The 13,236-nt window shown below is 40.0% G+C and overlaps 2 protein-coding genes across 9 annotated transcripts in view; one reads left to right on the top strand and one right to left on the bottom strand.

The window, feature by feature from the left end:
* DNAH10 (dynein axonemal heavy chain 10) overlaps positions 1-9,248 on the top strand; it is a 90,758-nt gene extending 81,510 nt beyond the window's left edge. Inside the window, exons 66-76 of the mRNA XM_084648769.1 lie at positions 1,213-1,396; positions 2,339-2,539; positions 3,628-3,837; positions 4,216-4,311; positions 5,017-5,188; positions 5,537-5,668; positions 5,953-6,164; positions 6,258-6,425; positions 6,762-6,942; positions 8,203-8,348; positions 8,848-9,248. Coding sequence (XP_084504895.1) covers positions 1,213-1,396; positions 2,339-2,539; positions 3,628-3,837; positions 4,216-4,311; positions 5,017-5,188; positions 5,537-5,668; positions 5,953-6,164; positions 6,258-6,425; positions 6,762-6,942; positions 8,203-8,348; positions 8,848-8,994 — 1,849 coding nt within the window. The 3' untranslated portion in view covers positions 8,995-9,248. The remainder of the gene's footprint in view (positions 1-1,212; positions 1,397-2,338; positions 2,540-3,627; positions 3,838-4,215; positions 4,312-5,016; positions 5,189-5,536; positions 5,669-5,952; positions 6,165-6,257; positions 6,426-6,761; positions 6,943-8,202; positions 8,349-8,847) is intronic.
* Positions 9,249-9,310: 62 nt separating this feature from the next.
* The window catches only part of CCDC92 (coiled-coil domain containing 92), an 85,301-nt gene continuing 81,375 nt past the window's right edge, over positions 9,311-13,236 (bottom strand). For 7 of the 8 annotated variants that reach the window (XM_084648760.1, XM_084648763.1, XM_084648764.1 and 4 more), the window contains exon 4: positions 9,311-12,269. In XM_084648760.1, the coding sequence (XP_084504886.1) occupies positions 11,494-12,269 (776 nt within the window). In that variant the 3' untranslated portion in view covers positions 9,311-11,493. The remainder of the gene's footprint in view (positions 12,270-13,236) is intronic. The other variant, XM_084648761.1, reaches the window with a different exon arrangement.

The following is a 13,236-nucleotide window of genomic DNA, read 5'->3' as shown; positions in this document are numbered from 1 at the left end:
TTGAACATCTATACTTCCCATATATACAGTGCACAATGTATGTGACATCAGTAGATTTAACAAGAAAAGCATCAATAGAAGTTTTAAAAATTCCTTGCCATTAAAAGTATACATAAAATGGGCTGAGATCAGTTATAATTAGACCTGCTTGAAAAAAATTTGATGGAACAGTTTTCTGTCACAAAATGCAGCTTTATCAGAACCTTTGACAGGAATGTGTCAATTTTGACAAAATTTGGAGGGGGAGGGAGTTGAAACAAATCGTTTTGAGTTTCTTGGTTTGTTTTGATGATGTTGACACATTTTGTTTTTATAAAGGTAAAAATATTTTGCTTCAAATTTATCATTTTGATTAATTTCATTTTTATAATAATTTTACTGTAAGATTATATATATATATTTAATATAGTATATTATTATTTATATTATATTGTTTTAACATAATGAAACATTTCATTGACCCTCATATCAAAAATTTTAAAATATTTTATTCTGCAGGAAATTCTGACTCTTTGTTTGGTTTCAGAATGAAAACAGATTTTTGGAATGTTGGAATTTCTTACAGAATAGAAATTCTATCTTCTGACCAGCTCTGGTTGTAATGTTTACAAGACTCGGGTACAGTACCCAGCACTGACGGTGTATCACTTTGATGATTAAGGATCATGCCGCACTTTTCATTAGGTCCAGTGTTAACCCTTTGTCTGAGCCAATTTCCAGCTTCAGTGTTGATGTTCATTCTCTGTAAATTCTCCCCATGGTTTCAGCTGAACACAGTATTCCACTTACCATCTTGTCCTAAGGTACATACTGTTAAATAACTGCCAAATTCCACACCACAGGTCGCTGTACTTCAGTCGTGTGTGATGTGATCCATAGATATAGTAAGTGTTTCAGTTAAAGGGCTCAATCCCGCAATCTCACTCCTCCTACATATAGTCCCATAGATTGCATGTGAGGCAAACACTGCATTGGATGATGGGTTTGCAGGTTCAGCCCCTAAATTTGTACTGAACTTTGAGATCCTTTGAATTGAAGGGACTGCAGCAAAGTATTATCATTAATTTCCGTTCATGTATTTCCATAATTTGCCTAAACAGGTAACTGAGATTAATAGCCCTTTGTCCCATTTAACGCTCCTAACAGATGGCATTTTAAATATTTTGTGCAAATTAATGTACCAATTTATTGTACTTCTCCCCAACCCCCCAGATATGTTCAGCCTCCTGTGATCAGCTTTGAAGCTATCTTCGAGCAGAGCACACCTAACTCGCCCATTGTTTTTATCCTAAGTCCTGGCTCTGACCCTGCCAGTGACCTCATGAAACTGGCTGATCGGACGGGCTTTGGAGGGAATCGACTCAAGTTCCTCGCCATGGGACAAGGACAAGAAAAGGTATCTTTGTTGTGACAAAGCACAGTTCAGCGGGATGGTGTGTGAGCTGCCTTCAGTACATTATTTTGTGACTGCTGCAGATCTCATTTCTGACATTACGGGGCTGTCCAGGCATCTGTCCCAACAACCCCCTGCTTTTGGGAAAGCCATACTCTGTGCATTAAAAACAAAGCAATCTGGGTGGGAACTGGCATACAGCTTACCGCCCTAGAAGCAATCACTTTCTGTAAAATAAGAGCAGACATTTGTCTGGTCAGTTAATTTGCTATTTGAGTCAAGACAGGTTCAGAATTGCTTCCTCACCTGTACCAAAAAAACTGTTGAGGTTGAAAAGATGCAGATATGCAGGCTGTCAGATTTCAGTCAATGTCCCTGCCGCTCCATCACTTGATATGAATGTAGGGAACGTCATCACTGCATATTGGTATTTGCAAGCAAAAAAACCCTCATCTGTGCTCTGTTTGTACCTTCGCTTGTTTCCCTGCTCTAACATGGTGGGGGGATTTTCAAAAACACTCAGCATTTGGCTACTCTGTTATCATTTGAAATCAGTGGCAAAGCTCCCATTGGTGTCAGTGAGAGCTGAGTTAGACCAATACTAAGCTCTTTTGAAAACCGCACTCTAATGAGCTAAGCTTACTTCATTACTGTTTTCAAGTGTTTGAAAGCTTTGTGCTGTTTTTATTTTTAAAGCAATTAATGAAATAGAAGAGCACAAGGTATTCCTGGGAGGCGCTGCGAATTGGAACAATGGCTTAATTGCACATTTTTATTTCCCTCAGAGTGTGCCAAGAGAATTCTGCTTCAAAAGAAAGAAGGAAAATGCTCTGTTTTCTTGCTATGAGGAAGCAGTTGGAGGCACTAAACCATTCAGAAGCCCTGCACTTTCAGGGTCAAAGCAAGCTTTACTCATAGGCAGCTATTTCCATCTCATTGACACAGGTTGCACTGCAGTTGCTGGAGAATGCAGTGGCTCGTGGACAGTGGTTAATGTTGCAGAACTGTCATCTTTTGGTGAAATGGCTGATTGATTTGGAGAAAGCATTGGAGAGAATTACTAAACCTCATCCAGACTTCCGCCTGTGGCTGACTACTGACCCTACTCAGGGCTTTCCCATTGGAATACTTCAGAAGTCTTTAAAGGTACAGTACAGGGATGAAACACCAGCAGAGGGCATGACACACCACTCTTATGCATGACATGCCACTCTTATTCAGGCAAAACCAATTGACCTTGGTGGGAGTGTGGCCTGCATGCAGGATTGGGCCCTAAATGCTGTCTTTTTTCTTTGTAAGCAAGATCCTATTGTCATCCTCTGGTTTTCCAGCAGGTGAGGTTTCACTGATGTGAAATAAGTTTAATAGACGTGTTCATCTGATACTACCCTTAGGCACATACTTCTTAATCAATCCATCAGTAAAAGTGAACTTGTAAATGCCCTTTAGATCCAAACACCATGGTGATGAGTGGGTTAGAAATACCCAGCTACACCTCCTGTCATTTCTCTAATGCTGAAAATGTAGAGCCGAGGTCTGTGTCTAGCTGGGCAACAGTGTCAATAGGGCAAATGTTCTTATAGGACAGTTGTTTCCAGCTGCTACGTAAGGCTGAAGCATTTATCACAAGCAAGATGAGCTGATTATTTATAAATGGCAAGCCAGAGATGCTGTACTAATCTTTTTGTGGTGACTATTTCTGTGGTTGTAAATCATTGCTGTGACAATTATCATTTTATCTGACAGATGTTAACACAGCAGAGTGACAGTTAGTCCTTGATTCAGATATGTATTTTAGTGTATCAATGACATCTTTAAAATATTCACCACCGGCATGCTTCATCCCAGATCTGCAAAACATAGTTATGTGTATATCTTCCATTTAAGACTACAAAAACCCAATCTGTGAGCACAGCTGTGACCGTTGCAAGCACAAATTAGCGCTTTTGTGACATTTGAAAATCAAGCTAAGAAGTTGTCTGTGCCTCAGTTTCACCATCTGCAAAATAGGGTTAATAAGCCTTACCTTTCTCAGAAGGATGATGTAAGGCAACATAATTAAAATGTGTAATTCAAAATATTTGAAATTGATTTCAAAATATAATTAAGTATACTTAATAAAGTATTATTGTTGTTATATAACTGCTCTTTATATTTTTAGTATGAAGCAAAAGTGTAAAGTTCATAACTTTAATAGTTTGCCAGCTAATTGAGAGGTTTTTATCTTTTGCTAGGTTGTAACAGAACCACCGAATGGGCTGAAACTGAATATGAGAGCCACCTACTTCAAAATTCCCCATGAAGCCCTTGAGCAATGCCCCCATGGCGCATTTAAATCACTGGTCTATGTCTTAGCATTTTTCCATGCAGTGGTTCAGGAGAGAAGGAAGTTTGGGAAGATTGGCTGGAATGTACCATATGATTTTAATGAATCTGATTTCCAGGTAAGAAGCTAAAGCTAATGGCCCTTGAGTTTGCACAGGTTACCTTTGCAAATATGCTCTGTCTGTCCATCTTCCTTTTCACAGTAAGTTAGTGTTCCTCCTTTCCCTGTCATCACAGACCCTGTAGACCCCTGAGTCTATAAAGTTACTTTTAGCCAGTATCAGGATTGCTGAGAATAACAAGTCAGGTTCCTGATCCAGCCTCTTTACATTTTGCCCCTGCTGGCTGTTTCTTGTGAGATTTATTTTTCATTTTCTTTTGAGGAAGACATGATGATTAATGTACGAATTAGAATTTTGTGAAAACTAAATGTCTGTATCCTTGCCTGACAAATTTGTGACTCTTCTCATCCAACATGTTGTAATAACTGTTATTAGGTGTGCATGGAAATCCTGAATACATACTTGACCAAAGCCTACCAGCAAAATGATGACAAAATCCCATGGGGCAGTCTCAAGTATCTCATTGGAGAGGTAAATCTGATTGTTAAGTAGCTCTGATGGTAAAATGAAATCATGTAAATAAGGACAGCACTTGCAAAAAGATCAATCTTATCTTCAAGCAAAGTGGGCTAAGAGTCTTTCCTGGTTCTTTCAAGTAATTGCTGTATGGCCCTGAGTAAGTCACTTCACCTCTTTGTCTCAGTGAAATAGGGACATAACATTTACCTACACCACGGAGAAGCTGGGATTCTTAATTAATTCTTGATTAGAAAGCCCTTGGGATCCTTTGATGAAAAGCACTACACAGAATAACTGCAAAGAATTATCATTACAATAGGCCTGTGCTGGAGTGTGAACTATACGAAGGGATATTTACAAAGCTCCTGTTGCAACATTTCAGAGCTCTCGCTACACACTACATATTTCAGTAAAGCGGCAGAAGAAACTGAAATTTTGCATCTTAGTGAGCTCTTGACCCTTTGTGGTCCCTGCAGTAATCAAGCTTGAGAGGACCAGCTCTGCCATGGTCTTCACAATCTGGCAGCCATCTCTAGACTCCCCCTAGTGTCCAAGCACATGCTTTTGCCCCATAAGGAGGTGTTACCAGAGAAGCACAGGGTTTCCTCTTGGAGGGGCAGTATGCAACAGCCAAACATACTTTGATGTTTCCAAAAGTTTTAAAATCTACTTGTTGCAAGTAAGCATGTTATATAAAATAGTTTCACCAATTTCTAGGTCATGTACGGTGGGCGTGCAATTGACAGCTTTGATCGTCGCATTCTGACCATATATATGGATGAGTATTTAGGGGATTTCATATTTGACACATTTCAGCCATTCCATTTTTATAAAAATGAAGAGGTTGATTATAAAATCCCAGCAGGGAACTCAAAGGATGAGTTTGTTGGTAAGAAATGCATTTCCTTCTAGACAAGTTACTATTTAAAAATTCTACCTACAATCTGTTTTCCTTTCTGTATTTCTATTGTTATATAAGGGCTGTCTCAAACTTCAGCCATCCACTGTGTGCACTGATTGAAATGCTTTTGTTCCCTTGGTTAATGAGGCCAGACGTGTGTAAATCTGCGAGCGTCTAGTGGTCAGCTCATCACACTTCTCTTTATAAAATCTTTAGTTTACAATTTTAATACATTCTTTACTTTTTAAACATTAAACACCCTTGACACAAATAGATCTGGTAGCTGTATCTTAATACACTGCATTTGGATAAGCCTCACGTATTTTTGTGTTATAGAGGAGCTAGAGTCTCTACCACTTGCTAATACCCCAGAGGTGTTTGGTCTTCATCCCAATGCCGAAATCGGATACTATACACAAGCTGCTCGAGATATGTGGTCTCATCTTCTTGAGCTGCAACCTCAAACAGGTATGATTCTGTCACCTAGAATACAGTTCTTGCAAACAAAAAGTAAATCATGAATGCCTAAGACCTTGGTCTTGTAACTTCTTGCACATGGGCAGTCTGTTGTGTTTACATTGCCATTGACTTCAGCATGGCTCCATATGGGCACAGAAGGGTGCCCATGTGCAAGATGTTGCAGGAGAGGAACAAGAATCTGCTAGTATTAAAAATCTATAGGAAATGTTTGAATTTAGACTAATAGAAAACATAAAAGTTATTTAGCACTCGCTAAACTGTTCTAATTACAGGGGAATCTGGCAGTGGAATTGGTCGAGATGAATATATTGGACAGGTTGCAAAGGACATAGAAAACAAGATGCCTCAAATATTTGATCTTGACCAGATAAGAAAGACTTTTGGAATAGAAATTTCACCAACAACAGTCGTGCTATTGCAGGAATTGGAACGGTTTAACAAACTGATCATTCGTATGTCCAGATCCCTGGCTGAACTACAAAGAGTAAGACTATTCAGTTTCAAAGGGAATCCTCCTCATTTCAATCTGTTGGGCTTTGAAATTCTTAAGTTCTGTCTCTGCAAATTCTCTCCCCAGGCCTTGGCTGGGGAAGTTGGAATGAGCAGTGAACTGGATGAAGTGGCTCGGGCTCTCTTTAATGGACAGATCCCGAGCATCTGGAGAAAGCTGGCAGCTGACACGCTAAAAACACTTGGAAATTGGATGATTTACTTTAGGAATAGGTATAACCAGTACACGTCCTGGGTGAGTAAGAGAACAGAGAAACCCTCTGCTGTCTCTGCATTATTTACTGCCCAAATTAGAGTCCATCTGTAGGATTCAACACCTAACGCTGTCACCAAAAGCTGTTTGAAACGAACCCATTCCGTTACAGTAGGGACACCGGCATTACTGAACCCTTGCAGTGGGCTGATCGGCCAGTCTTTAGAGATGCTTCATACCTGCAGCTTCCACTTAAACTGAGTGACAGTTGCAGGGCTTTAGCACTGAACCCCTTGGTTTTGAACGAGGAGCAGGCAGGTCCCTCATGAGACGGAGCAGTTCGGAATTGAAAGAGGTCTCTCTTGTGATTGATTCCAGGTTAATGAGGGTGAACCAAATGTTATGTGGCTCTCAGGACTACAGATTCCCGAGTCTTATCTCACAGCTCTTGTTCAAGCCACCTGTAGGAAAAATGGCTGGCCACTGGATCGCTCCACCCTGTACACACAAGTGACCCAGTATGGTACTGCAGAGGAAGTCACCGAGCGCCCTGGGCAAGGTAGCACTTTCCAGTGCAGAGTTTGAGAAAGCGGTTGTTAATTAGGCTGCAAACACAATGGTCATTTTACAAAGGTAATGAGTGTTAGTTTGTTTTAACTTACACCTTTGCAGCCAAGAACTCGGAGTTGTTTGTCACGCAGGACCTTTCATGGAAGGAACTGATGCCAAGGTATTCAGTGGGAATGGGAGTTAGGCTCTGTCCATATTTAAAATGCTACATCTACACTGCTGTAGTGCTTCATTGTGGACACTACAGCAAAGGGAGAGGTTCTCCTGGCACTGGAGTAAATCTGCCTCCGAGAGGTGGTAGCTAGGGAATGGAAGAATTTTTCTGTCAACCTATCACTGTCTGCCTGGGGATTTAGGTCAGCTTAACTACAGTACTGAGGGGCATGGATTTTTCACACCCCTGAGCAATGTCACTGGGTTGTTCCAATTTTCCTGGGTCTTTCAGGTGAGTGCCTTACCTACCAGGCTCATATGCTTTGGCCCATTTTGCCTCTTTCATTATTTATATGTAGTGGAACTGCTTCGACAGGAGCAATTGAGGGATTCCCACACTGGACTAGCTCACTGGTTAGGGCACTCATCTGAGAGGTGGCAGATCTCTGGTCAAATCCCTTCTCCCGGGGTGGGGCGGGGGCAGCTGTTAACTTGACTTGAAGTCAGGGGGTCTCTGATATCCCAGCTGAGTATCCTAATCACTGGGCTACAACTTATGAGGCAGATCCTCCTCTCCCACCATGGTGTGTGGCATTAGGTAGCCTCTGAGCTTGCCTAGCTCAGGCCCTGCAGGCAAGATCAGTGGATTTTCTGGCTCACATGGGGGCTTAGGCATGTGGACACCTAGAGGGACACAGCAATGCATGGGCCCAGGGGTGGAAACAGGCACTTTTACAGGAAAATCTTGGGCACTGAGTGAGTTTAGGCAAGCAGCTGAGCAAGGGTTTAGTGAATCTGGGATTCTAGAACCTAAGTGCCTTTGCAAATGTAGCTCTTAAGATTGAGCTCCTTTAAAAATGTTTACCCTAGATAGTGTAATTAAAGGTATTTTTAATTTTAAAAACTGCATGAAATTGGCTTGTGCCTGATTCATAATAAGTAAACACACGAGTCATTTACAGTATTTCAATGCGCTGAGGTTGCTGTAAACCCATACTAACAAGGTCTGGCTAGTCCAGAGAGAATGAGCCTTACAAAAAAAGAATCCTTTTTAAATGGATTCATTTACAAGATGTTGCTTTTCTACTTGCTGCAGGATGCTTTGTTTCCGGTCTATATCTGGAAGGAGCAGACTGGGACATTGAGAATTGCTGTCTTGCCCGAAGCAAGCCCAAAGTCTTGACGGTAGATTTACCTATTCTAAAGATAATTCCTATCGAATCACACCGGCTCAAACTACAGGTATGAAGATCTTCCCTCAAGGACAGACTGACAGGCTCTTTCCTATTACCACAGGCAGAGCACATACCGATGTGATCGTTTTAACAACAAAATTGGTTTAGAGATGACTGTGTCTGAAATAGACAAGGCATAATTTTTTGCCTTCCTTAATTAGATTTCTCTGCTGTTAGTTGCTATCACTTGGTGACACATTTAGTTTTGGCCAATTAGGATTATTGAATGAAATGAAAATTGGGGAAGCTGATACATCCCTGTCCCCCTATCTGCCCCAACCCGGGATTTAAATTAAGGCTGTCTTAATAGTATTCTAATAGTGAAGGCAAGGTTCTTATAGCACCTTTACTAAAGGCGTAAGGGTTCAATCCTGCAAACCCTAATCCTTGTTAAGGATCCTTATTCATGTGATTAGTTCCACGGCAGTCAGATGCATGAGCAGGTTTGCAGCGTCATGAGCCCCCTGTTGTACTTCAAACAATACCTGCCTTTCTCTTGCCTTTAGAACACATTCCGGACACCTGTGTACACAACCTCCATGAGAAGAAATGCCATGGGCATTGGCTTAGTTTTTGAAGCTGATCTTTCAACCACAAAGCATATTTCCCATTGGGTGCTGCAAGGGGTCTGTCTCACTTTGAACTCTGACTGACACCTTAAACTGTTGATTTCCCACACCCAAAGTGTATTGGTGGATATCTGAGAACGACTTATGAAGTCAAATTAAGCCAAGAAGCACGGGATCAAGTTTTTTTTGCCCTGCATTTTCAAGAGAATTCTACTGATTTTAAACTGGCCCGGAGACATTTTCAAAATAAGTATTTGCAGCAATTTTTCCTAAAACATTAAGATTTAGTAAATACAAAGCACTATGCAGTTAACTTATATTTAATTCTGTCTGCATATTTAAAGAAGGATTTTAGCTATTTATTTCAATTTAATCTTTTCTGTACTTTTGAAAAAATAAAGGTTTTAGCCTTTTAGGTTGGAGAGTTCTTAAAACAAAATAATCTGATCAGAGAGCAAAGAGAGGGGTTGTTCAGTCATGCCACAGACATGTTTTGATTTAATTTTCATATAATTGTAGCTTCTCTCTTACACTTTTCTGTAAACTTTAGACACAGGCACAGATGGGAAGTTGGATTACTTTCCAGAGCACTAGCTGATCTATAATGTCCTTAGTCTAAAGGATAAGTACCTACTTCCAACCTCTAAGAAGTTGTTTCTTTTATTAGCTTAAACAAGTATTGTATTTCAAATTGGTAAAGGCACATCATGGACCTACCAGCATTTTGGAATCATCATATGCACAATTCTATTTGTTGTGCTTTATCGGACAGCAGACTCCTACCACAGCAAGAATGAGTGTTGAGGCTAACACCCAGAAATTTAGGAGTTAAAGGAATATGCTTACACAAAATCTGCATTTGCATTTTGTGTTGTGTGTATTTAGGGTAGAGGAAAGGAAGGAGGAGGGAAATGGGCAAGCAGCTGGTATGTTACTGGGAGAGATGAAGTATTGTTGAGAGCATAGGAATCACATAGACCACACTGTTCCTCCCATCCTTTGAGTGCCAGCATGACAATGTCCTGAGGAAAGCCAAGTTCTCTAGCACTGACTTCCTGTGGTCTCTTGGGTAAGTCATTTCAAAACATGGGTTAAAATGAGTATGAGATTTATCCACTGCTGTAAAGTACCTTGACATCTATGGCTGAAGTGTGCTATAGAACTGGAAACTAGTGCCATCTTCCAAACATCTGGAATGAGGAGCTTAAGGATAAACTACTTAAATAATTCTGTTTGCTACTAGAGATGACTAACCCAAAACAGTTTTTAAAATAGTGGGTTAAATGAAAACATTCCCCTTTTTTGTCTCGCAGGTTAGTAACTCATTTCTCCTTTGAACTGTAGATCCCCATCCTCTAAAAAAACCTAAAAGAATATTTGTACTTTGCTAATAATTGACATTTTTAGTAATGGAATTCTCCAAACCACTTAAAACATTGAGAATGGGTTGAAAGGCTCCCAAGGTTAACATTGCCAGATAACTCTGGAAATACCATCTGGGTTTTGCATCCTTCCGTGAGCGTGCCTCAAAAAAGAATGAGCCTGGTGTCTCCATAAAGTTGTTTCAAACTTAAAACAAAAACAAATAAATCATTGGTTAGGTCTGATGGTTTTTATGTTGTTGTACAGTATACAGACTAAGTATAAAAACAAACATTTCAATAGTGCACTTTTTGTGCAGTGTATTATTTTTACACCTTAGTAAGGCGTTTTAAGAGCCTTGTACAAAAGGCACCATAGTGCAAAGTATTAATTAGTGTAAGATTAATATTAATCATTCAATTTCTAAACACCAAAACAGGAGCCTGCTTTCCATTAGGACAGTATTCGTACTCTTTCCATGAAGACTTACACAATAGTTTTTCAATTGGTGTTCTCTTTCCTACACTCCCACCAGAGTCAGTTATATATTATGACCATTTGAAACTGTTAAAAAGAATGAAGAAAAGGACACAAATCAAAATACAGGATTAATAAAATAAAGTTTGTTGGGAATTTTGTAAAAGTGGAAAGAAATGTAACAAAAATATGAACACAGCTTGATCAGGACCACTGAAAAAAAGTTCTCTCGTAGGTTATCTTAACACATGTGCACATCTGCATTATTTTCAATGCTGCCATAAGAAAGGCTTTGTCATGAAAGTTAAGAGTCTGTGTATGAAACGCTACATACACACCATCAAGACTCCAAAGGAACATTGACATTTTAAACATTAACAGCCAATACATATTGCTGGAGGTTTATAATTAGTATCTTTTTTCATTAATGTTGATTAATAATGCAGACTGTAGCCTGTGCTTTTGTCCACTTATGCAGTTATAGTAAATGGAGTAGTACTTAGAAGCAAGCAGTCAGGTACACCTAGATTTGGCCACAGCATTTAGTAATTATATACTTTGCAATATGAACAGAGAGTCTCATTTGTGTTTCATTGAAGTAGGATAATTATTAATGACAGATCTGGAAAAAATTTGGCATGCATGGGGCATTAAAAGAAACTTTACTGCAGGTGAGATTTATCCTATTTGATCACAGTGCATAAACAGCAACAGAATAATAGAGCATCACATCAATCATTTCACTTAAACAGTTCTGTCTGTCCCTGAATGCTTTCGGACCACTTTACTTCCATTGACCTGATCCACTGCTAATGTTTCAACCTCAGGCTGAGGCTGGGATGTTGTTACATGGTGAATTCGATGTGCCACACCAATATGCGCCTTGTGCTGCTTCTCTTTTGCTGGACTATGTGATTCGCCTGATGTGCGTTCTGAAGCAATGGGTGGAATAACTAAAGGCCTTTCTTTGATCAGGTGGATCTCTGCAGTTTCCCTGGCCAGTAAAAATGGAGTGGGATCAGGCATAGCATCAACAGGCTCTCGCAACAGCAGCTTTCGGCTATCCGATCCTAATCTATAGGCCTCTTCAAACTCCGGGTTTAGTGGTGTTGACAGACTCTTTTTCATTCTGCGTCGTGGAGTCTCAGGTAGCTTATCTTTGGGAGGGGCTGGCTTGTAGTTGGACAATACTGGACTTCCAGATGGGGTGGCGTCCGAAGTCCCACTTGAACTCATAAGCTTTTTCTTGGTAGCATGCAGTTGTGAAGTTAGATATGCAATAGTGCTTGCTCGCTGCTCTAGTTCACTTGACAGCATATTTAGCTTATGGCTTTTAATTTTTAACTCTTCTAAATACTTCTTTTCTCTTTCTTTAATGGTGTTTTCCAGCACCATTATCATTGCAGTTTTTTGTTCCAGTTCCTTTAATAATTCATTATTTTCAGCCTCTTTGACTTTCAGCTGAGCTTCAAGTGCTTCACATTTTCTTTTGAGTTCATCACTTCTTGAATTACCATTTTCTAGAACAGGAAAAGTAAATTGTTTCAAGCTAATTATAGCCGCTAAGTAAAAAACGAGCAATGCAACTCCTTTCTTTAAAATTAATTCTCAGAATGTAAGAACATCCCAAAGGCTAACTTCTGGAAGTACACTGACCACTTCTTAGTTTAAAAGCTAACACGATAGCTCTTAGTTAAATAAAAAATTAGATACAAGACAATGCCACATTCAGCAGCTTCGGATGGGGAGGGAACCCAGTTGATGATACCAAGTTTAAGTAAAAATGAAGATAGCTCAGTTGCTCTAGGAAAGTAGCCAGAAATTATAGTAAATTTTGGTTGCTGAATGCTCCCAAATTTAAGTCATTTTGCAAATCCTGCTAGACCCCCAAGAGTAACAAGAACTCATTGACATGGCTAGGAGAATGCCTGGCTGTACAACATTAGAAAGTCTATAAATGTAATGGTGAGCTAATGGTTAGAAGAATGCTCTTCAAGTCAGAACTCTTGGGCACTATTCCACTGCCATGGCACGACACCTCGGGCAAATCACTTAATCTTTTCATACTTCATCTTATCCTTCTGTAAAATATGTACAATCAAATACTTAACACAGAGCCGTGTTGTGAGGCCTAACTGTCTGTACCCTTTCCCTAGTCTCGGGGTTATCCCCAGCAAGCATTATGCTCTTAAGTATCAGCAGCTGAAGCCCAGCACAGCTGAAATGCCTGGCAGTTTTCTCCAGATCTGTGATGCAGTGACAGTATTCGCACAGTTTCAAGAATGTGATTTATGGGCAGAGTGAGAGTATTTATAGTTTCTGTCTTCCTGTACTGAGTAGAAGGAAATGCTGGTCTGGTGGTTAAAACAAAGAAATGGGAGTCAGCAGTTCTGGGTTCTATTCCTGGTCCTTCCATAGGCTTCTGTGTGACCCTGGGATAGGAACTCTTCAAAAGCATTCAGAAATTAAGCCTAGCAAGCAAGAAAG

The sequence above is a fragment of the Lepidochelys olivacea genome (genome assembly GCF_965140295.1).
Source record: "Lepidochelys olivacea isolate rLepOli2 genome assembly, chromosome: 15".
NCBI classification, from domain to species: Eukaryota; Metazoa; Chordata; order Testudines; family Cheloniidae; genus Lepidochelys; species Lepidochelys olivacea.
The sequence above is the reverse complement of the archived record's forward strand: the minus strand, read 5'-3'. Positions and strand labels throughout refer to the sequence as shown.